Below are 24864 nucleotides of genomic sequence, written 5' to 3'. Positions count from 1 at the left end.
ATAGAGAAAACTCTTTGATCTTTGTATACAGCTTTTTAAAAAACATGTATTTTTTAGTTGTAGGTGGACACAATATCTTATTTTATTTTTATGTGGTGCTGAGGATCGAACCCAGTGCCTCATGCATGCTAAGTGAGCACTCTACCTCTGAGCCACAACCCCATCCCACAGCTTTTCTTTTAATGTGTCCAATTGTGGTTTCCTTTTCACATTTCTGATTTATTAGTTCATGATGAGAATTTTGCTCTGAGTCTGTGTCATGCCTACCACCAATCTTACCTCCATCATGTATGTATGTATTTATTTTGGTCTAGGCAGACTATTCTGTACTTTGTTGAATCTCCTCTTGTTTTTAGGATAATTCTGCCAACAATTAGATCATTTCCATTTTATTCTTGTTTTACAGTGTATAAAATTAGCTATTTTAGCTTTGGGCTTGTGATTCTTCACTTCTGATATAACTCATCAGAAACAGAAAGGTGGGACTGGCCATTTGAGTTAAAAGTCCCAGAAGCTGCCACTACAAGTAGAGTATGATTTGGGGGCAAGCCACTTAACATTTTTGAGCTTCTGTTTCCTTGTTTATTGAATTAGGACAACAATAGCATTTAAGCCGTGAGTTACTGAAGGGCAGTTATAGTTGTGTGGGCTGGGGATGTGGCTCAAGTGGTAGCGTGCTCGCCTGGCATGCGTGTGGCCCGGGTTCGATCCTCAGCACCACATACAAACAAAGATGTTGTGTCCACTGAAAACTAAAAAAAAAAAAAATATTAAAAAAAAAAGTTATAGTTGTGAGGCACAAATAAGATCATAAACATGAGAACATTATCAAATCAAATACAATATACCACCATCATTACCACCACCACCATGATAACCATTATTAGTACAGATTTTAAATAAAAGCCCCATGATTGCTTCCTTCATAACTCTGTACCATCAATTTGTTGATAAAAAAGTATTTTTTTAAGCCAGGTATTATTATATGTCCTGACATTGAAGAAAATTTAAGCCAATCTCCCCACAAAACAAAAGCCAAATGTTTTGTCTGATATGTGCATGCTGAGGCAAGGGAAGAATGGAGGAACTTTGGATTTGGCAGAGAGGAATAAGGGGACAGGAGGCGATCTGGGAGTGGGAAAGATGGTGGAATGAGATGGACGTTATTACCATATGTGCATGTATAATTGCATGAATGGTGTGGTTCTGAATCGTGTACAACCAGAGAAATGAAAAGTTGTGCCCCATTTGTACAATGAGTCGAAATGCTGTCATGTGTAACTGATTGGCTATTGGAACAACTAAAAAAATTAAGCTGGTATGATAGTTTGGTCTTCCTATGGCCTTACCTCATCAGCTGCTTTTCAAGGTGATTATGGACTTTTAACTCTGATGTGTTCAAATGCCTTGTCAGTTGGATAAATGGCTGTAATTTCTGAGGTCAACCATCTTTTTTGATTTGCTATTTAACAAACCTGTGGAAAATACTCTTGTTCTTTGTGGCCATTCAGAAATTAAGGTTCTTATTCTGCATTTCTGCCTGCCAGCCAAATACCTTATTTTTCAGTATGTTATCAGGTTCTGGAGATTTTGAATGCATAAATCCCAAGCAACAAAACTGGAATTTGGGGGCTGGGGTTGAGGCTCAAGTGGTAGAGCGCTTGCTTAGCACCTGTGATCCTCAGCACCACATAAAAATAAAATAAAGCTATTGTATCCACCTAAACAACTAAAAAATGAATATTTAAAAAAATACTGGAATTTTCAAGATAAGCAAATAAGAAGGGACTTCTTTTTTATAGAAAGCATCTCATAGCAAGCTTCCTGATACATTAAAAATTTGAAATGATGTTTTAAAATTGGATTTTAAAAAGGATCATGCAGGCTGGGATTGTAGCTCAGTGGTAGAGCACTTGCCTAGCACATGTGAGACACTGGAATCAGTTCTTAGTGCCACATAAAAATAAATAAATAAAAGAAAGGTATCATGTCCATCTACAACACACAAACAAATAAAGAAAAGGATCATGCCTTGTCTTGTTTAAGTTGGCCTTTCAGCACAACTGGAATATGTTTTACTTGGGTTTTCACATCATTTTCTAAAAAGGGAAGAAGAAATCAAAGTTATTCATCTGTCATATTTTGTTATATTTAATTTTCTTTCTTCTTGGTATTGTCATTTTACTCTATAACTGCCTAGTATGTGAACTTGTGCACTCGTGTGCACATATGCACACATACATGCAGAATTGTTTGTATTTTTGGATCACTGCTAAAAGACCCTCAGTAAATCTTTTAGTCCTAATGTAACTAAATGAGTTACGTACATACTTTTGTATATGTTCTCTCTGTGTGCCCTTCTCTTTCGTCTATCTATTCTCACCCCACTTATATGTATCTCACATAATATTTCACAGGGGGCTAATTTCTTTTTTTTTATTTTTTTAACATTTTTTAGTCGTAGTTGGACACAATACCTTTATTTTATTTATTTATTTTTATGTGGTGCTGAGGATTAAACTCAGTGCCTCACATGTGCTAGGCAAGCGCTCTACCATTGAGCCACAACCTCAGCCCCCACAGTGGGCTAATTTCTAACATTAAATTTAAATAGGCCAGCTGATTTTCATATTACCACTTGACCATAGCATGTGATGTTTCTGCAAATTATTAATGATATAGCATTGGTGGGTGTCTACTAAAAAGATGATGAAAATGCAACCTGCAATCTTATATTGCATTGTTTCCTTATGATGACTTTGATATATTCCTATTCTTCAGCGCTGGTCACCCTTTGTCATTCATTCACTCTAACAAATTCTTTTTTTTTTTTTAATATTTATTTTTTTGAGTTTTCGACGGACACAACATCCTTGTTTGTATGTGGTGCTGAGGATCGAACCCCGGCCGCACGCATGCCAGGCGAGCGCGCTACCGCTTGAGCCAAATCCCCAGCGCCACCCCCCCTTTTAAAAAAAAAAGAGAGAGGGGGAGAGAGAGAAAGAGAGAGAGAATTTTTAATATTTATTTTTTAGTTATCGGCGGACACAACATCTTTGTTTTGTATGTGGTGCTGAGGATCGAACCCGGGCCGCACACATGCCAGGAGAGCGAGCTACCGCTTGAGCCACATCCCCAGCCCTCTAACAGATTCTTGTTCTGCTACTATTAGCACCTTTGCCTCAAGTCAGTAATCTTATAGCTTATTCTTACCTGTATCACTTCTTGTGTTTTCTATGCTCATCTTCTTTGATTCCCCCTCCCCTCACCATAATTGCACCTTTTTTCCTTCTCCCCAGTTTTCCCAGGGGCTATACTAGGGGTGTCTGATGATACTGTCTCTAGCTACCACTGGAATTGGGAATCTCTGAGTTGTTTTTCACCCAAGACCATTTTGACATTTTTTGTTTTGCCTCTACAATTAAGCTGAGGTGTGGGGCACATGAAGGGTAGCCACATTATTTATAGTAACATGGATTATTAATGGAATTGTACTGCTCTGTCTTCTAACCTTTATTCGACTAGTTCCTAGCTGAGTAGCCTTAACTTTCCCAGACATCAGCTTCCTCTATTCTTTTCTTTTTTTTAAATTTTTATTTTTTCTAGTTGTAGATGATATAATACCTTTATTTTATTTATTTATGTTTATGTGGTGCTGAGGATTGAACCCAGAGCCTCACCTGGGCTAAGCAAGCACTCTACCACTGAGCTACAACCTCAGCCCCTCAGCTTCCTCTTTTCTAAAGTGGAGATAATAGCAGTACCTGTGCCATAGAGTCATTGGGAAGGATTAAGCTAATATGCATAAAGCTCTAAGCACAGCTCTTGGCACTTGGTAACAGTGAATTATGGGACCTGCTTCAGAATTCTAATAATTTTTGTGGCACCTGTGGATTGGGGAGGGGAGAGGCTTTGTAGAGAATGTAATTTGGGAGCTAGGTCTTAGAAGGCAAGAAGGTATTAGCATCCCTTCCATTAGTAGATAAAGAAGAGAAGGATTCCTGGCAGCAACGTGGCTGAAACGTCAGAGACCATGACATAGCTGTGGAAATTGCAGAGTCAACTCTTAGATGAAAGTGGGGAGGCAAGAGGAGGTGAGGCAGAAAAGATACCAAGGACCAATCTCAAAGAACCTTCTAGAGCTTATGGAGAACTTCGAACTGGATCTCCTTTCAGTCCCTCTATTCACATAGTCTGGTTCCTCTGTTAAGCAGTTACATGAATGCCTTTAAGAGCTGCAACAGTGAAAAGGGGGAAAGGGGCAGTGAATTGGCCTCAAATGAACTGGCATCTCTTTAAAGTTAATATTCCTCCTTGAGAATACTACATTAATTGAACATGTGGCTTGCAAGATTCCTTATTGCTGTGTTCCCTGTTGGTTGTCATTCATTAATCTGCTGATTAGTAGCCCTGAACTCTTGTATTCCCCCCACTTTTTTTTTTTTTTTTTTGCATTCCCTTTTTAATATACTACGTTGTTCCCTTGGGACATAAACTCCAGGACCCGTCCCTGGCCTGCTTATGTTTGTTTTCTTTGCCCCTTGTGCCTGCCTCTGCTATAACATTTGTAGTATGTGTTAAGTAATCCTTAAGGTAACATTTTTATTATGTCATAAAAAGTGCATGGCAAATATATTATAACTCACGGACTTTGTTTAAAAATGAACGGATAATTTATTGAGTGTGTTACATGAGCCTTGCTCCCCTCCCCATTTCAGCAGAGACCTGCTGCTCATTTAGCTTAGCCTCCTATTGAGTGCTCCCACCCTGTGACATGCTGGGAAAGCAGAGCCATGGTTGGCTAGAAATGACATCATAGTTTATGTACTCAATAAAAATTTAATTAAGTCATTACAGGAATTGCAGTCATCATTTAACCCTCTGATTTCTTCTGTTTAGTTTATTATTAAACATTCAGTAATACCAGGCACCAAATCCTGATGGCTTATAAAATATCTGCATGAATTTTAATAGCTTAAATAAATGGGAAAATATGAGTAACTGATATAAAAGGAACCTTTCCCATGTGGTAGTGCAGTATGTATGGGTTTTTATAAAAAGCAAATCATTATGGAAAGGATAAGAGTTTAATAAGCAAGCAGCCCAACATTATCTGGGAGGAGTTTCTCTTCTGCTGGGGGGCATCTCTACAGGCTTGGTGCTCCATACAGAATGATCTGGCAATAAGTAGAAAGAGAACCTGCATACCAGCAAACAAGAGCTTAAGTAAAGTAGGGAATAAAATCCAGTAGGGTTCACCAGAGGGAATATCCAGTTCCTCTTCACTGTTAGGCTGGCAAGAAAGGCCCAGTGAGGTGAGTTCAGTAGTTCAGGAAGCTGCTGTCACTTTCCCTCACCTGTTGCCTATAGATCACGTGTCTGCACTGATTGAGCTTCCACTGTCTTCCAGGAAGAGTCCTTTTCATGATCTAATCCAGCCTGGTGATGAGATCTGAAAACCATCCCTGTCTGTGGCAGCTTGCCATCTCTTAACTGGAGGTGATGGGGAGAGGCAGCTTATAGGTCATTGGACTTAGAATAGAGGACCAGGAGGTAGAGGAACCTTGCTAATAAAGAGCTCCACTCCTGCAGTTTGTTTTTTCTGGGCAACAGACAGCCAGGATGCAGGTGCATCCCAAGAGAGAACGTGTTTTTGTTCATACTTGGGCCTTGCAGGGAAGCAAGAACTGAGGTTTGCAGATTAATATGTTGGTGATCTCTGAAAATACTCTGCAAAAGGTGAAGTAGGAAAAGTACTGGCCCAGAAATTAGATTCTAATCCTGGTTCTGGCACTAACTTGATGTGTGACCTTGGATGAGTGTCTATCCCCTTTTGGGCCATCTCCTCAGGGGTATTGAGGTAGGTGATCTCTGAGGGTTCTTCTAGCTCCAGAGCTTAATGGTGTGATTCAACATGTACACTGGTCCTCAGAGCAGATTTGTGAATGTTTTCCTCTGAGAGGTCCTCCTGCTTTATGGTGTTTGACACCCCTGATGTCTTTTTGTGGCTCAGGTGCTTCTTGCACAGTTAAGAAAACAACTGGCCTGGGAGTAGGGAGAGCCTCCAAATGGGTGTTAAGTAGTTTGAGTCAAAGTTGCATCTTCACAAGCCAGAAGGAATGAACTCTAGCTCTGGTGTGTTTTCTTGATTTTTCTTTTACCCCCATCCATTTGGAAGATGAGCAGAAGTTTGGTGATATGTTTCTGAATTTTCAGAAACATGGAAGTTGTTTAGTAGCAAAACCACAAACAGAACAAAGCAATGGTGTCATTGAACCAAACATGCTCTGAGTGGTACCCTTGTAAAGATTCTGTTAACAGCATATCTGTATGTGCCCCGCCCCTGTCTCTGGCTATGGACCACCTGTTGGGGTGCTGAGATTAATCAGTCACAATGTCTGTGACCCTTGTAGCTTCTAGTTTGGTGAGAGAGGCAGGTGCATAAGCAACTCTAAACCATGTTGTGTACCCAGGGGGAAAAGTGTACATAGTGCTCTGAGAACACAGAGGATGGATGGCTGATGCCACCCTGGTTGAAGATGGTGGGAAAGGTTGTGGTTTGCACTCCCCTCTGCCACCAATCTCACATTTTTCAGCCTTGAGCTTCACATTTCTCTTTTTGTTTTTGAAAATTATCCATGACTATAAAGTATTGGAACTGGTTTTAGTTTTACATAAACAAACCAGAAGTTATTACTCATAATTCCTTGCCCTGTGCAGTTTACGAAGGCTTTCAGCATATGTTGTTAAATTAATGAATGAATATACACTAACTCATTTGCTCTTGAAAATAACCCTTGTGTGCAGGGCATTTAAAAGACAAGAAAATGGACTTGGAGAGGTTATTTTACTTGCTGAAGATCATATCTGATGTACATAGCAGAACTATGACTTGGACTCAGGATTTCTGATTCTAAATCCAAATCCTTTGGCCTTTCCTGCTGTTCTTCAGACAATAGTTATGAACCACAGGATAAGATCACTCTCAGTCTTTTGATTTGTGATCCTAAGTAAAATTTTCCTCTTGGAGGCAGGCATCTGTGGAATGGAAGTCAGTATGGACTTTGTATTCAGACTGACCTGAATGCCAATCCCAGTTTTATCGCTGATTTGCTGTGTGACTTAGGGCAAGTCACTTCATCTCCGTGAGTGCCTCAAGCAGTCACATGTAGGTGATTGTAACACACATCTATCTGCCTCTGTGAACTTCTAGTGGGGATTAGAAGAGATGATGTTAATAAAGCACCTGGCCCATAGCAGGTACTCAGTAAATGGAGATTATGGTGGACGAGGTCATGGAGAGGGTTGTTATTCTCCTATAAGTTCCAAATAATGTTTGGTGGTTTCTAAAACCAGTTAGGTTAAATAGCAAGTCCTTACTCTGTGTTACATACTACAAGAGCTTTCTGCTGGGATCCCAGAGAAGACTAAAACTTGGACCTTGCCCTGAAGCGTATTACTTACTGCCTGAAGGTCAAAACATCCAGTGAACTCCAGGCTCTGAAGGTGCCCTTGACTATTCCCTAATTCTCTGAGGGTCTCTACAATCCCAAGAATTGCCTTTCTAAAACAGTCTCTCAGCATTAGTCTTACTGCTTCCAAGTTGCCCATCTCTTTCTTCGCTCCTCTCCACATCCTCAGAGGCCCTCGGTGCTCCTTACCATCTCACAGTCATGCCTTTCTCCCTCCTCTTCCCACCTCTGACAGCTTCCTTCTTTTTGTCTTTCATTATGACAAGCTCTTCTGAGCAGCCCTTGAGACATTTCCTAACCAGGTGCCAACATACTTTTCCAGTGTTTCTGCCCATTCCCTTTCCTCGACACTCCCAGGTGTTCTTTTTCCTGCTGCTCACCTCTGCACACTTTGTTCTCCCTGTCTTTTTTTTTTCTTTTGTGTTCTCCCTGTCTTGAATGGCCCCTCTCTTCTGCCTCCTGTCATGCCTGTCAGACCTTGTCCCAGGTCCACTTAAGTGTTACTTCCTGGAGCACTCATCCCCAACAAGAAGTCATTGCTCTGAAATTCATTTCTCTCTTAGCACATTTTGAGTAAGGTTTGAGACAACAGGTTGCAGTGTTGTTGCTGTTATTTTATATCTTTTTCCATAGTAGACTATGTTCATCCAATTAAGACACCATTTCTTATATATCATGTTCATATTATCTAACACAAAACCAGATCTGTAGTTTGATCAGTTCAGTTGATTGCTTTGTGTAGTTTGACATAAAACCTAAAAAAAAAGTTGGCGAATTGAGGAGAATTTTGATAGACAAAGGTATTGGGACTGGACTGGCAGTTAGACTTGTTAAGATTTCTTTCTCTTTGTTCTACTAACAGTCTGTAACAGCAAAGAGCCTAAGGTCATACTTTTTGGCTTTTTTCCTTTCTTTCATCTATTTTGTTTTTGCCCTTTGTTCTTGTAGGTTAATTCCTATGTCCTGAAGAAGAACATGATCCTCATGACAAATAATTTCTATGCAGCAATCTTGGGATACGATGAGGTAAGATCACATGCCAGGTCTTGGGCAGAACAGTGGCCTTCCCTAACAAAGGCTTTTGATCTGAAGGAAGCTTCAGGACCATCTTTACTGCCTGTCGTTATGGCTTAGTATCTATTTCTTCATCTTATTGACTGGTTCACCAGTGCTTGGAAAAGACAGCACTAAATAATGTGGTCACATCTTAAAGTAGTCAGTGCTTGAGTGCCTGCTGGGTATTGGATAGATAAACACTGACAAGTCAGACACTGTCTCAGTCCCATTTGCTCCCAGAGAGAGGGACATTCACATGTAGATAGCATGATAGCCAGGCAAATTACGTACTTTTTTTTTCTTTAATTATAAAAGTAGTACATATTCATTTAAAAAGTTTGTGAAATTCTACATAAGTGGTTGAAATATAAATAGAAGGCCCCATTTTCTCTTTTGCTCTTTTCTCTGCCCCAGAGGAAAACTAATATTATTAATAGCTTTTTGGATGTCCTTCTAGATATTATCTGTGCATAAACATATTTTTTCTCCTTTATGCAAATGGAGAGTTACACTCTATACACTATTCTTCAGCTTACTTTTTTTTACTGAACCATGTATCTTGGGTATCCTTCCATATCAGAACATTTAACTCTATCTCATCTTTTTTTACTGTAAAATATACATAATATAAAATTTTCCATTTTAACAATTTTAAATGTTCAGAATAGTGGCTGTAAGTATATTTGTCTTGTTGTGCTCTGAACACTGATTCCTCTATACCCTCTTTCCTCCATCCCTTGGCAACAGTTTTACTTTTTGTCTCTGTGAATTGGAGCACTCTAGGATCCTCATGTAAATGGAATTTCACTGTATTTGTCCTTTTGTGCCTGACTTGTTTCATTTAGCATAATGTCTTCAAGGTTCATCCATGTTGTAGTGTCTAGCTCATCTCCCATCATCCACCCCCACAGAAAAGTTAAAAGACAGAGAATGAGCACCTGTACACATACCACCAGAATTCGCCAGACCTTTTTTTGGTGGGGAGGGGGAATAAACCATGTGTCTTTGTACTCAATGTACTCATTACCTCCAGATTTAATGCAAGCATCACCCCTCCTAGGAAGTGATCCCTGACCTTCACCAGGCTTAGCTCATTCAGCCCTCCCTGGACTCTCACAGCTCTTACTATATTAGCATTAACTGTCACCCTGGCTGGGTGTAGATTTTCTTCTGGGAGGTAGCAGTGCCTACTGTGTATATTTCTGTTGCCAGAGTAGTGCTTGGCATTGCAGTAGGTGAGCAGTAAAGAGGGGAGGAAATGCACAAAGGGGTGAACATGAGGCAGTGGAGTTCAGGCTGCGTGAAGTGTTATCAGAAAGACAGTAATGAAAGCCAGAAGATAAACTTGTCCCCAAATTAAGTTAAATGACTTGCTTCAGATCATGGAACTAATTAAAATTTAAATTGGGGTCTCCAGATTCCCAACCTACTAGCTATCCTCAATTATAAGAGAGCAATTTAGACTACATACCATACACATGAGCTTTGATATGAGAATTGAGAAACATTGCTTATCTGTGCATATTAGTTGCTTCTTTTTTTTTTTTTGGCAACATCCTCAATCTTTTTATTTTTTTGTTTTGAGACAGGGTCTTGCTTAGTTGCTGGGGCAGGGCCTGAACTTCTTGCCATCCTCCTTCTTTAGACTCCTGAGTTTCTGAGGTACAAGTGTGTGTCACTGCACCTGGTACATATTGGTTGCTAAATTAGATGCATTCTGATGTCAGAATTCTCTCTCTTTCTCTCTCTCTCTCTCTCTCTCTCTCTCTCTCTCTCTCTCTCTCTCTATATATATATATATATATATATATATATATATATATATTAGTTCATTCATCAGCATTAATAAAAATGCACTGAATGGTATCTGTTCCAGTCCATTCTGGTAGGGCCATTTTACCTGAACACACCAGATCACAAGTTACCTGGGGTGCTTTTTGTTTTTAATTTTTTGGTGCACTCCTGGGGATTGAACCCAGTGTACTCTACCCCAGGTCTCACAAAGTTGCTGAGGGTTTTGCTAAGTTGCTGAGGCTAGCCTGCAATTTTTGGTCCTTCTGCCTCATCCTCCTGAGGCAGCTAGAATTATAGGCATGGGTCACTGAGCCCAGCCCTTTATACACACACACACACACACACACACACACACATACATATATGTGTAATATATGTTACATGTATATTATATATGTGTGTATGTATAAATACATATGTGTGTGTGTCTGTGTTATACACACACACACACACACACACACACACAATTTTATTTTGAGACAGGTCTCACTAAGTTGTTCAAGTTGACCTCAAATTTGTGATCCAGCCTTCCAAGTCACTGGGATTATAACTGTAGGCCACCATACCATCCTCTCCTTTTTAAATTTAATTTTCTTTTGAGACAGCATTTGAAGCCAGCCAAGTTGCTCAGGCTGACCTCAAACTTTCATCCTCCTGCCTCAGCCTCCTGAGTGGCTGAAATTACAGGTGTGTGCCACCACATCCAGCCCTGTGTGTATATTTAATGCACTAATGTTCTCTCTTGCTTACAGTGTCCTGCAGCTGTCTACATTTTTCCCATTCTTTAAAGCTCATGTCTCCACAACTTTCCCTGACCTTTCTAGATCTCTGGTGCTTTGACTCCACATTTCAACATTCCTGTCCATTTAGCATGTGTTTATTGGGTGTCTACCATGCACTGGGAATATATTGGTAAATCAAGTAAACATGGTCTCTTTCCTACAAAAATTACCTTATTACTGAGAGACAAGCAGACAGTAAACAAGCAGCAAGTAAACAAGTAAATAAATGTCTAATTACAAATAGAATGCAGTGATAGAGAATAACAGAGGAATGAGGAGTCATCAGAGATCTAAGGCTGAAGAATAAGGAGGTCCTGTGCAGCCCATAGGTTGGGGTCTACCATGCAGCTTAGCATTTGTTCACTCTTTCCAACTTCGTTCTGTGCAGCTGTTTGATGTGCACTAGCTTTGTCCCTCCCCTCCCACTAAGATTGCAGGCTCCCTGAGAGCTGAGCCCAGGTTACTTTGACTCTGTTCTTAGTATCATGCTAAGTGCACAGTAGTGTTAAATCAGTCTCATCCAAGTGAAACTCTGCCACTCTAAACCCATCACCGTAACCAGATCCACTAGTGCCAGGACAGCCCCTTGACTTCCTCTCAGTTTCTTTCCACCAGGGTATCTTAATTTCCTGAAGGGATGCTCTCTTTGTATTGTGAGGGAAAGAAGTCATGAGGAAAATTGTGCAACCAAAGGCTTAGCTCCTAAGCACCCCTTTTCCTTTTCTGCTTCCTTTGTTTGAAATTTACACTCCCAGGCCAGTCTCCCATTTGTTTTTACTGAGTTACTGGCAGTCCGGTAGGTGACCAGCTATTTTCTGATCACTTGCACTGTGTGCCAGGTACTACATCATGCCTAGAGTGAGGCAGCAGCATCCCCTGACCTCAGCAGTGCTAGCTGGATCTACTTCCATCACCAATTAGCTAACTAACCCTTGAGCCTCAGATCTTTCACATGGGGGTAATAGTATCTGTGCTACATGCCATATGTACTCATTAAGAGCTGTCTGCATGAAGGAACCCTGAAGATCTGGAAGAGTCAGGTTGTTGGCACTGTTATCAAGTCCTGAGTCTTCCTCAGATTGCTCAAAAATTCCTGCTTATGGATTTTCCCTGCCCCAGCCTTCTTGCATACCAATTTAGGCTGCCTGTTTGTAGCAGGCCATGGCTGCCAGGATCTTCCTGTCCTGGGCTCTGCAAATTCTTCAAGTCCCTGTGATACCCACTCCCATTCTCAGTTTTTCACATATTAGGCATGTCGTTCTCTGCCAGCAACACTCTAGCCTGTGCCCAGGGCACTCTAGACAAAGGCAGGGTGTTGTGTTAGCAAATAGCTTGGAGAATGGTGATGTGCCTGAGCTTGTCCTGGGTCTCTATTGCCATCTGCCAGAAGAAGCGTGTTTTCCTGACTCAGCCCTGTTGCCAGGACAATCTTCAGCTGTGGGACTGTGAGGTATTTAGTAGAGGGTGTCTGGAGCAGGTGGAATACTTTTCCACCAAATTGTCACCTTCCCACACTGAACATGGCCCTTCCTGGCAGCAGGCCTGGAACCAGACCTCAAATACCACAGTTCCCAAGAGACCAGACCATCAAATAAAATGGAACAAGTGCTCCTGGGTCTTTGCAATGTTTACCACTTACAGAGCCTTTCACAGGTATTGTCTTTTAATGCTTACAGTAGCTCTATGAGATGAGAATTATTCTTGTTTAATTCATGAGAAACTGAGGCTCAGAAAGGGGATTATTCTTGTTTAACTCATGAGAACTGAGGCTCGGGAAAGGTTAATGACTTTTCAGAGGCCACACAGCCATCAAGTAACAGAACTAGGGGTGGAATTGTGGCTCAGTGATAGAGCACTTGCCTCGCATGTGTGAGGCATTGGGTTCAATTCTCAGCACCACATATAAATAAATGAATAAAATAAAAGGCCCATCAACAACTAAAAAAAAAAAAAAAAAAAAAGAATTACAGAGCTAGCTTTATTTTTTTCTTTTCTTGAGAAAGGGTCTTACTATGTTGTCCAGACTGGCCTCAAACTTCTGAGCTTAAGTGATCCTCCCTCCTCAGCCTCCTGAGTGCTGGGATTACAGGTGTGTGACTCTGCACCCAGCTTCAGAGCTACATTTGAACTCTGGCAGTCTGGCTTCAAATCCTGCTGTTGTCTTGACTGTATCCACAGCTGCCAGCTACAGCATGCTTCTAAGTGCTTGTATTCAACATATTATACTTTAAAAATGCCTTTACATTATCTTATTTTTATTTAAAAACTTTTTTTGTTACAAAGGATTGAACTAGACGTGTTTTACCACTGAGCTACGACATCAGTCCTTTTTTTTGTTGTTGTTGTTTTGAGATGGAGTCTCACTAGGTTGCTGAGGCTAGCCTGGAACTTGAGCTCCTTCTGCCTTAGCCTCTCATGTTGTTGGGATTACAGGTGAGCACCACCATGCCTGGCACATAATCTTATTTTTTATAATTCAAAGATGCTGTAAGTAGAGCAAGTATTTTCATCTCTTTAATAGCTGAGAAGTTTGAGGTTCAGGTTTAACCATCACCATTGAGCTTGGCATGGCAGAACTAGGACTTGATCCAGCCTTCCAACTCCAAGTCAGCACTTCAGTTCCACACACTATTTTGGCACTCAGACAGAGCAATTTCCTAGGACCTTTCCCTCAATCACCTCCATCCCTCCCTCCCTGAGAGATCTAAGCTAGAAAATGGCTCTAGTTAGCCTCTGTGATATTTGGGCTTCCCAGCAGAATTCTCTGTGCCAGGAGAGGCAGTATCAGGCATATACAGATTCAGGCTCTGCACATTGCCCTTGGTGGCCCTCTGTGGCCCATGGCAATCCTGCTGAACAGCCTATTCCTCTATTTAGGGAGAGGCTGGGCCAGTCAAGGCCAACCCAGAGGTAAGTGACAGTGAAGGCAAGGTTCCTGGCTCCCTTGAAAGAACCAGCTGCCTCATAGATGGGTGCCCTTGGACCAAGCAAGAAGGTGTAGTCCACACCCACTTCCATTCCTGGGAAAACACTCAAAACACTGTCAGCCATGCTGTGAGCAGCAGCACAGGCACTGCTGCTACCATTTCTCTTCTTGGCCTCTCAGTCATTGGCTGGGCCAGGCATGGTGAGTTGTTGTGCTGGGAGGGTCAATCAAATGTGAGTCCCAGCTCTGCATCACTTCAGCCAGTGATTTGTACCCTCTGGGCCCCAGGTTTTTCCTCTGTGTAAAGTGAAGAAGTTGGACTGAGTGCTCTTGTAAGACCCTTTCCAGCTCTGTGGTGCAGCTGCCTCATTTCCCCCTCACTGTCTCTGTGAGGTCCTTCTGAACCAGTTCTTTGTTTTCTCTTGTGCTCACAATATCCCCAGTTTTTGTATCATGGCCCTGCAGTACTCTCTGGAAGACTAGTTGTTATACTCTGTGTTCCAGGGGATCCTTTCAGATGATCATGGGTTGGCTGCTGCCCTCTGGAGAACCTTCTTCAACCAGAAATGTGAAGACCCCAGACAGCTTGAATTGCTGGTGGAATATGTGAGGAAACAGGTGGGTGCCCTTTACCCCCCAGCAGAATCTTTTGAAAAGTGGGTCATCTTGAGGTTATGGGTGCTAGACTTTTAGGGAAACATGGGAGGCTGAGTTGCCAGAGACCTGTCTGCAGGAATTCTGACTTGATCATGTAAGCAGCAGGCACTGATTAAGAGCCAGCATCCTCTGTGTGTCTAGCTGTGAACTAGGCCAAGGACTCAGGGAATATAATAGAGAAGGAAGGACACTGAGTAACTTCCTGCTTTCAGAAAATTGTAGTTGTTATCCATTCTCTATACATTGCATTGCCTAGTGTGTGCCAGGTACTGTACTAAATGCTGGGCTCACGGAGTCCTGAAAGATACATACAGGCATGGGGCATATTGGCCCACCTATGTAGCCCCCTTCTGTATCCACTTAGAGCCCAGGATGCATTTCCTGTTCCTGACTTGTAGGACCAGGTTCTAAGCAGTATTCCACAGATACACCCCCAGAATCTTCCCACTGGCTGCTGTTCACTGTCTAGCAGGGTCTCCCCACTTCAAGTCTTCACCTCTCTAGCTCCCCAGGGCTCCCTGACACCAGAGCTTCTAGGAGAAGCTCCACTGCAAGGACTGCATTACTACACAGCTTTCTCAACCCCGTGGAGAATTAACTCCTTGATCTCCCTGTCCCCAGATTCTATAAAGATGAGAAACTCAAACTTTCTAGATGAGTAGGCCAAGTGACAGCAGGAGAACATGGAGGCTTTTCCAGGGTCTCCCAGTGAGTCAGCTTACACAGTTGGCCTCAGACCCCAAGCTGGGTGATTCATGTCACCACTAAAGGCCTCAGCTGCTGCAGACAGCTCATCAGCTTGGCTGCCCATGAGTCACACCTCTGCTTCATGGACCTGGCCCTGGGGCTGAAGGGGCCTCACCCAGTTGTTCTCTGGTTCACCTGTATCCACGGCCTTCAAACCTCCAACAGTCAGGAAAAGGAAGGGCTATCGGCTCTTTTGCAGTCATGGCCAATAGGACTACCTAGTTGATTGCTGGAAAGGTGACATATTGAGGCTCTTCAGACTCAGAGGGTAGAGAACCCCAGAAGCCAGAACTTCTGTTTGACTATTCAAATCTGTCAGAGCCAGGGAGAAGGCACTGGGGCCAGAGTGCTCCACCCACGGAGAATTCTGAGACTCTCACTGTTGACTGGACTCGCCCTCAGACAGGAGTAGCAATTGGCAAAGCAAATGCTGTTTTCTGAGAGACCCACCCAACTTTTCCATCTGCCATGGTGGGCATATGCCAGAGGCCACACACAACAAAGGCACAGCTGGGACCTCTCCAGGGACCCCGAAGAAGGGGTTGATACAACCAATATCCCTATATAGACGTTCTTATATAGCCCCAGTGAGAGTCAGGAAAACAGTGATGGGGCCCTTAGGAAAGCAGGGAACTTTGATGGGGACCCAGTTCTGTCAGCAAGCCTTTGAGCACTTGCCATGCCAGGCCCTATTGCTGGGAGAGCAGATTAACTAGGCCTAGTCCTGCGTTTGAGGAGCCAGTCAGGCACATCTCTAGTCCTGGAGTAAGTCAGTCTGCCCTGTGATCCAGGTAGACAGTGTTGGGGAAGGACCAAGAGAGAGGTGTGTTCTGTCCAGGTGGATCAAGGAAAATCAGGAAGCTGAACCTTGAGCAGACTCCAATCCTATTCCTGGTGCTGCTTGGTAACCAGTGTGGGTCATGTGGAGGTTTACAACTCAGGAGATAGGCAGTGGTAGCTTAGGGGCAGAAATGTAGTCACTAGAAAGAGGAGTGGACTTTAGGAAAGATGGCAGTTCAGTTGAGCTTCTTGCCCTGGAAAAGACATAGGGCATGTGAAATTCTAGACCTGAAGTATATCAAGAGGCTGGGGTTGAGTTCAAGGTTCAGCACTCTGAAGATGGATCAATAAGAGTGATAAGTTCTTGGAAGAGGGATATAATCCTAGGCTTAAGATGAAGCTCCTGGTATTCCCTTTCCCCCAAGGAAGCCACATCTGTCTAGATATAGTGGTGCTTCCTGCTGTGATCCAGTTCTCACAGGAGATGTTGCTGTCCACTTGGAAGCGTTTCCCATCTGCAGCCCTCCTTACTAGCAGGCAGCCAGGGACTCCTCCAGAGATGCTTTAACCTCCTCATTAGCCCATCTGTCTCTTGCAGAACTGCCTCACCCTTTCCCCTGAAGCTCCTTCTGTTTGCCTGCATCATAGGTGTTCCTTCTCCACATGGAGGGTTGTGCACCTGGAGTCCTTGGGCAGGTCTAAAAGCATTCAGGGGCATGGCATTGCCCAGGGCAGTGGCAACTGGAGCTCACCCTCCGAGTGCCAAATGGGCTGGAGGTTAGTAAGAAGTTAGTTAGAAGAAAGCCCAGAGTGGACATGATCACTTTCTCCAAATGTCAGAACATCTGTCATTTGTGGGGAGCAGAAGGATAGGGCATTTGGTTCCCACCCCACCTTCCCCAGTTTCAGCAGGAACACTTGAGGATCAGTGGTGAAAGCTATAGGAGAGCAGCAGGGGCATTTCTGGGATGATGACCATCCTAACAGCAGAACTGTGAGGCTCTGTCAGACTTCCCCACCAATCCTAGATGGGGCACTCTGGAAGACAAAAGGCATATGTATTAGCAAAAAAGAGAAAAAAAGAAAAAGTTTGGGTGATCAGCTCTGTGCAGATAACTTTATTTTTCCATATGTCCATGAAGGTACACATTCTGTCCCCCCTCAAACAAGGGAACATAGATCTCCGAGAAGGGAAGGAGTAAAATTGGGATTCTTTTCTCCCAGCAGTGTTGGATGGGGTGACTTCTGTAAGTTGCAGACTGACTTTCTGGCCTGCAAAAACTTTGTAGGGAGAGTGCAGCAGGGGGAGAAATGTCACTGGGGTGTGTAAGTTCAGAGGTGTGATAGGGAATTCCCTAAAATCTTTCCAGGGAGCTTCTTTCCCCAGACTTGTTTCTCCAGATCTCCTTAAAGTAATAATCTGGGAAATCAGAGTCACCTGGCCTGAAAGTTGGATGGTCAGAAGCCCCAGACTCCCTCCCCTTCCTCTTCTTGAGGAAGCTGGTTCATTATGCCACCTTTTGTGTGTCCAGCACCTGTCCTTGTCCTCTGATCCCTGCTCTTCCTGCTGCAGATGCAGTACCTGGACTCCATGAACGGTGAGGATCTGCTTCTGACAGGGGAGGTGAACTGGCGCCCTCTGGTGGAGAAGAATCCACAGAGCATCCTGAAGCCCCATGCTCCCACTTATAATGATGAGGGTCTTTGAGAGGCTGGTCCCTCCAGACAGGTGGCCAGCTGGCTTTGAGGAACCTCAGCAAGAGAAGTGCCTGTTTGGCTCAGGATCCTGCAGAAAGTGGCCTGAACTGACCTTTGAACAGCAGCTGTCAAATACCTGGCCCCATTTATGTTGTTTCCTCTTAGTGTGCCCTGGAGTCTGATCTGCTTGGGGGTAATAGTACAGGGAAAACCCCTAGCTCTTCTGACACATCCTCAAGAGGATCCCCAAGAAAGAGCACCCTGAAGCACATACTCCCCAAGTCCTTCCAGCACCACTTGTGACTGACAGCTCTTCCTAGAGGCTTACCAAGGGCTGGGGTAGGTTAGAAAGGAGATACCTCTATCAAGGGCTTGCTGTAGCCTGGGAGCAGTTTGCAATGCTGCCGGGCCAAGACAGGTAGCCATACTCTGTCCCCCAGCTTTGAGACATAGGGTTGAGTTGGCCATTAAAAGAAACAGAGACTTATCTCTGCCATGGTTTTTATTTATTCCAGGATCTTTTAGGAACTTCTGTGAGGTGATGGATGCCATAGGCTAAGGAGCACTGCCCAACTCAGTTAAAGACAGAGAGAGAGGGGAGAGGTCAGATAGTCTCTGCTGCCACCGATGCCTCTGGTTCTCAGAGATGTGTCAGTCTGGCCAACACACAGTCTGCGAGGCCATCCTCTGGTAGCCAGGAGAGGTCTAATGGCCAAGGGGGCTTGTGGCATCCTAAGTCATTTAAAGAGGCCTCAAGAACAAAGGTCCCTTTGTTAACCCCCAGTGAACAGAGTGAAAAATATGCTGTCTTTCCTCTCTTGGGCCTCCCCTTATATGAGATATGGGGGCAAAAAGAACATTCTTCCTGGCCTCATTGTACCTTCCCTCGACCCAGTCCCATGCCCAGCTCTCTTTCCTTTTCTAACCCTGGAAAATGTGCTGCAGAGCCACCTTGTCTGAGCACTGGAGTACCAGTTCCCCTCCTCCCTTGGAGTGTGGATCATTTTTGGGGGGATTTTCTTAAATTGAAGAAAGGGGGCGGGGAACCATCTTGCCCCTCCTTCCCCCATCAAAAGTCCTTCACTGAACTTGCTATAAAATGAGTCATATAAAGAAACTCTATACGGGTGAGGTATATCCCACTTCTGTGAAAACATTACAAATCAAACCGCCTTCTCTTGGTTTATTTAAGATGCTTTTGTTGCAAGCGGAGCTCCAGAGTGAAGCCTCCTCTGTGTGTGTGAGATAATAACACCTTGTAACTCATTACAGCTGGGCACTATTTACATAAACCAGAGCTGAGCCAGGCAGGAATTTGCTGATTAATTTATTTTTAATGGAGTGAAGTATACCATGCACCAAAATAAACTTTACTGTGTGTACCTAACTGCTCCTGGAATGGATGGAAAAATTAATGGAACAGATTTTGGCTCCCAGCTCTGCACATTAATTCATATATAAAAGTTATTTGAGCATTAACCCATTTGCTGCCCAGAAGCTCCCTAACCACAGATCCCAGCTCACATCAGTTTAGCTACTGGGCTTCCTTTAGAATTCCAGCACCTCAGCTTGGGAAGGAACTTTAAAGGTTACTTGGGTCAGCCCTGGTCCAGAACTTGATTGCCCTTCATAACATCCTGGTTGGACTATGTTCTTGCAAGTTCTAGCTGAATCTCTCCAGCAGCAAATAGATGGTCCTTGCTTGCAGAGCCTGTATCCACAGGATTCAGTAATCATCAGACACAGCAACTCGTGACATTTCAAGCAATGTTTGAAAGAGCCAGATTGGATCTGTCATGTCTCTGATGTCCCGATGCCAACCTGTTTCCCCTTCAAGATAAAAAGCCAATGACTTGGAGGCTTCAGGCTCTTCTTTGACCCCTTTCCATTCCAGCCTGTCTTTGTAGATCTCTAACCTATTTCTTCCCTGAGCAAATGGAACCACTTGGCGTTACCAGAAGGGACCACATCGTGTGTTTTCTCCACCAGAACTCATCTCTTTCACTGCTGACTAAAGAAATCCCAAGTTTCCTCGAATGTCACCTCTCCTGTTTCCCTCAGGCCTGGGCACACTGTCCACAGGACTCTTTACAGCGTCCTCTGCTCACTTAGCACCTCCCTTGCCACATGTGGTGATTTTTTTTTCCCCACACAGCCGCCTCGCACATAGCCCTGTGAGGAGCTTCCATGTAGAGCAGATGCTGTGTTGGTGTGGATCACCCAGTGCTCAGCAGAGTATCGAAGTATACACGTATCTGTGTATACTTCGATAAATGAGAAAATGAATGAACGACTAAAATCATCAGTCATTATCAGTATAAGCCCAATTAAAAAAAAATTCCTTTCTAGACCATTCTCAGTCTGACCTACAGTTCAGCTTATTTGAACAGTAATAGTAAAATATTAAGCACCTCCTTTTGCTTTAGCATAGGAACCAAAACTAAAAGCTCCAGCTAATGTTTTTCTAATGTAAACTGTTATTTTACAAAACAAGAGAAGGATATGATCTCTTGCCTCCAGAGAGATTGCTTTTTAGGAATGATTTTGTCATTTGTGTTCCATACTTCTGCGGGAGGGGGAATCATAGCAAATTTAAGAGACATGTTTATAATAAAACTAAGGCTATATTAAAGCAAAGTTTGAAAGATAACATGCACATATTATTGCAAGGGAAGAGAGGGGAAAAAATAGAAATCCTAGGCTGTTAATCGTCAACTTTCCTGACTTCTTTATAATAAAATATTTTAAATGCATTGTTTCACCCAGTCCTGTAAAATAGTTGTTATCCTCATCATTTTTCTTGTCCCTTTTCCACAACTGAGGAGACTAAAGTTCAGAGAGGTCTAGAGAGTTAACCAAGAGTGCTTCAGCCTACATCATGTGACCCCAGCACTCCTGCTCGTTCTCCAGACCACACTGCCTCCCTCAGGTCAGTGAGGAGATCTGCACTTGACCTTCTGGCAGCCCAGTATGGAAAAGAGAAAGCCTTAAGGTTCCCATTGTCACATAAAAGAAAGTCTGTTTGCTAATTCATCAAAAAAAAAATACAAACATTTTCCTTACTCTTTGGAGAAAAGTGTTTTATAAACATTTGCAAATAAGAAACAATAATGTGAACACTGCCTCCGAAGTTTCAGTTTTGCCTAATTTTTTTTTTTTTAATTGCTGAAGCTGGCTTTGAACTGGTGACCCTAGTGCCCCAGGCTCCTTTGTTACAGCAAGCTTATATTAAAACCCAGTCTCTACATTTCAGCTGCTATTTTTAGAAATTGTTTTTAGTTGTTAATGGACCTTTATTTTATTCATTTACTTATATGTGGTGCTGAGAATCGAACGCAGTGCCTCACACATGTGAGGGAAGTGCTGTACCCCTGAGCCACAAGCCCAGCCCTCTGCTATTTTTAAAATTTCTGCTCTAAGACACAGCTTGGTATTTTCACTTATTATCTCATTTAGTCCTCATTGACAGTCCTATGGGGGTAAGTGTGAAGTTCATGTTACACCTGAGGGAAACAGAAATGATGGAAGGTCCTGCATGCTGTGCACACTTGTGTGGCTCTGACCACCCAAGTTCTCTGCTTTTACTTCTGGAAGGGAATTCTAGATGGAGGATGGGGCAGTTGTGCTGTAGTTAAGAAGTTTAAAAATAAATAAATAAAAACTAAAGCATTATTCCAGCCACATGGGCTGGTGTGCGCACATAGACGGCTAACTGGGAAAATCACAAGAAGGTTAGAAATAAGGAAAGCTTTGAAGACAGGATAGGGTTTAGGGAGGTGGAAAAAAAACAGGAAGTGTAGAACTGCCCAGATGACGGCAGGAAACAGGAAGCTCTTCAGACACAAGTGGACCAGTGGAGTTGGCTGCTAAAGGAAGGAAAGGTTGCACAGTTCAGGGGGCCAGGAGTGGGCTTGGCCAGATACCATGCTATCTGACAGGCTGCAGGGAGGTGCATTTGCCCTAAGGGTTGAGGCTTATCAGATACACAGTGGTGTGCAGGATGAATTGGCCCAGCCAGGAAGGGAGTCTAGTTGAGGTTCTAGTGGGTGGGAGTAGGAATTCAAAGAAAAGTTAAAATTCCAGAGACATCTCAGAGAAAAAACTCACCTAACTGCTCAAAATGCCTAAAGAAGGGGAGCAGCCACAGAACTCCCCTGGGGCCAAGGGTGGTGCCATCTGGTGAAAGACAGGCTGGAAAAGAATTGTGTTTTTCCAAATGGTGATTACAACATCCTATAGGCTGGGCAGGGCAGGGACTGCTGCCCCATCATGTGGTAGTGAAACAGGTTCACTCTTACTGGTATGAGGCAACCCCATAGCACGAACACTCACACGTCTCTTCAGTCCTACCCCATTGCTTTTGGTGCACACTGGCGTATCTGCATGGGGAACCAAGCTGGTGGGAGGTGGACTTCAGGCAGTAGAGGTGCCCCCGGGAAGGGCAAGGAGTATAGAAAGGACGCAGGAAATCATGAATCTGCATGAATTCCCAGAGGTGAGGGTAACCCAGGGACTAGGACAGGGAGGCAGAATCCCTCACAGGAGGTGGTAGGAGGTTCGAGGAGGTAGGAGGTTCACTTCCAGAAGGACTCAGTTGGGCCTGCTGCAGAGTAGGGGCCAGGGAATGAGCTGGAGAGCTCAAGGGTTTCTGACTATTCAGAAACATAATTGTAAAGAGAATAGACGAGTGGTGAAGACGGCAAAGTATGGCAGCAACTGTTGGTATTTTGGGATGTGCTAGCTGAGAAGAAACAGAAAAACCAGGCAGGTTTTAGGAGAGAGGTGAAAACTCAAGGGAGATGTGTAAAGGAGGTGGGGGGATTCCAATTAAATGTAGAGCACCTGCCAGGTGCAGTGGCCCATGCCCAGTAGCTCAAAGGCTGGGGCAGGAGAGTCACCAGTTCAGAGCCAGCCTCAGCAAAAGCAAGGCGCTAAGCAACTCAGTGAGACCGGTCTCTAAATAAAATACAAAAAAGGGATGTGGCTCTGGGGTGGAGTGCCCCTGAGTTCAATCCCCAGTACCCCCTCCCCACCCACAAAAATAAAAAGTAAAAAGGGCTGGGGATGTGGCTCAGTTGTTAAGCATCCCTGGGTTCAATTCCCGGTAACCTTCCCTCCCACGCCCTGCCACACACACACACACACACACACACAAAGTTAAGCACTTAGGGGAATAGGAAACTCCCCTGAATGTCAGAGATTCTTATTGCTATCAAAATCTAATGGAAATGGAGGTCTGGCTTGAGAACCCAGTCGGTCCTGGTTGGAAGAAGGGAATCTTTTCCTTGAAAGAATTCCCCACGCAAAGACACTTCACCGGGAGAATTCCAATTTTATTGCAAAAAGCAGTGTGCTTATATAGAACTAAGGGGGAGATGGTAGGGCTTAGATAAATGGCAGGCAACCCGTTTATTGGCAAGTTCTTTCAGATATCAGCTCCGGAGCCCAGGAATTAGTTCTCATTGGGGCTAAGGTTCCCCGCCAGCGAGATTTGAAATTGGCGCCGGCGGGAGAGTTCACACGGGCGGGAACTTTTCGCGCCACTGCAGAAAAGAAGAAGGTAGGAAGAAGAGGTGCTCAGGCGCCATGTTGGGGTTTTTTCTCTGGGGTATGGCTGCCGTTTATACTTTTCCCAACATTCCTGAGGCCAGATATTGGAAGAACACATACAGGGAGGGAGACTAGGGATTCCTGAGGTGAGGCACAGAAGGAGAGGACAGCTCATGCCAACTGGTCTTGATGCCCAAGAAATCTAGAATTTATCAATCACTGGACTAATAATGTGTGAAGGAAGGGAGCTGGTGGGTTTGTGGGCAGGGAACAGGACAGCCCCAACGTGTTTGAACTTTTATACTTTGGCTTGGTCCTGCCCACTTCCAGCCTTCTCCCCGCTGTATCCATCATGTGTTGCTCACCCTATCCACCAGGTGTCCCTCTCCCCACTCACCCCTACCCCTGGTGCTAACCACCCATCAAAGGCTTTCTGTGCTAGCAGGGGATAAGTTCAGAATGGATTGGGAAATAAGACATGAGACAGATGGACATCATTCTAAGACAGATGCCTTAGAATCACAGCCTCTGGAATAGGAGTCCCCTATGTTTCTCCTTTGGTAAAAAAGCAATAAAACTTCTTTTTCCTTTTCCTCAAAACTGTGTTCTCATTATTGGATTGACATTGGGGACAAAAACCAAGTTTTCCATAACAAATTGGTGACCCAGGTGGGACTTGAGAGCAGCCCCCACTCCAGCTTTCTGGGGCAGGCCTGGTACTCCAAGCAACGCCACTTCTATGCTGAGGATGCAAGGTGGCTGGCAAAGTTGTTGAGAGCTAACTGCTGAAAAGTTAGGAGTTGGGTGAGTTTGCCTTGGGTTGAACCAGAGAAGCTATTCCTGTAAGTAAAGAGAGGGACAAGGGACGTCCCAGCAGCTGCCAAAGCTCCTCTTGCTTCAGGGAACTCTTGCCTTCTCTCCTGGAATGGTATGGGTTGCTACATCTTGGTCCACTTCAAAAAAAAGGAAACTGCTGGGGTTGTGGCTCACAAGTGGTAGAGCGCTTACCTAGCATGGGTGAGGCACTGGGTTTGATTCTCAGCACCGCATAGAAATAAATGAATAAAATGAAGGTCCAGCAACATCTTAAAAAAAAAGAAAAAGGAAACTGAATACAGTAAAGTCACGACTTCTTTGGCCATCTGCATGATCCTTTCCCTAGGTATGCATTGTCCAGTCACCTGCTAACTGCCACCATGGACCTCTGCACCACTCTGATGCGGAATACCCTTAACTGTCCATGCCCCACCTAATAAAGAACAAGGACTTTCTGTCACTTTCCCCAACTTGCCCTCTTTCTATAGGAAGCAGTTTAGAGATGCCATAGCCCATTTTTTCCATAGAAATGGAATGTAGAAATTGACAGTGGGGAAAGGTAACAGTGGTCCACTTTATGCTTTGA

The 24864-nt window shown here is 43.8% G+C and overlaps 1 protein-coding gene across 2 annotated transcripts in view; it reads left to right on the top strand.

Annotated features, from left to right (window-relative positions):
- The window catches only part of Uqcc1 (ubiquinol-cytochrome c reductase complex assembly factor 1), a 93640-nt gene extending 72975 nt beyond the window's left edge, over positions 1-20665 (top strand). Inside the window, exons 8-10 of one of the 2 annotated variants that reach the window (XM_027945280.2) lie at positions 8421-8498; positions 14535-14648; positions 17788-20665. In XM_027945280.2, the coding sequence (XP_027801081.1) occupies positions 8421-8498; positions 14535-14648; positions 17788-17922 (327 nt within the window). In that variant the 3' untranslated portion in view covers positions 17923-20665. The remainder of the gene's footprint in view (positions 1-8420; positions 8499-14534; positions 14649-17787) is intronic. The other variant, XM_071608868.1, reaches the window with a different exon arrangement.
- The last annotated feature ends 4199 nt before the right edge of the window (positions 20666-24864 follow it).

This window comes from Marmota flaviventris, chromosome 2 (assembly GCF_047511675.1).
Source record: "Marmota flaviventris isolate mMarFla1 chromosome 2, mMarFla1.hap1, whole genome shotgun sequence".
Taxonomy (NCBI): Eukaryota; Metazoa; Chordata; class Mammalia; order Rodentia; family Sciuridae; genus Marmota; species Marmota flaviventris.
This window is presented reverse-complemented; position numbering and strand designations above follow the sequence as displayed.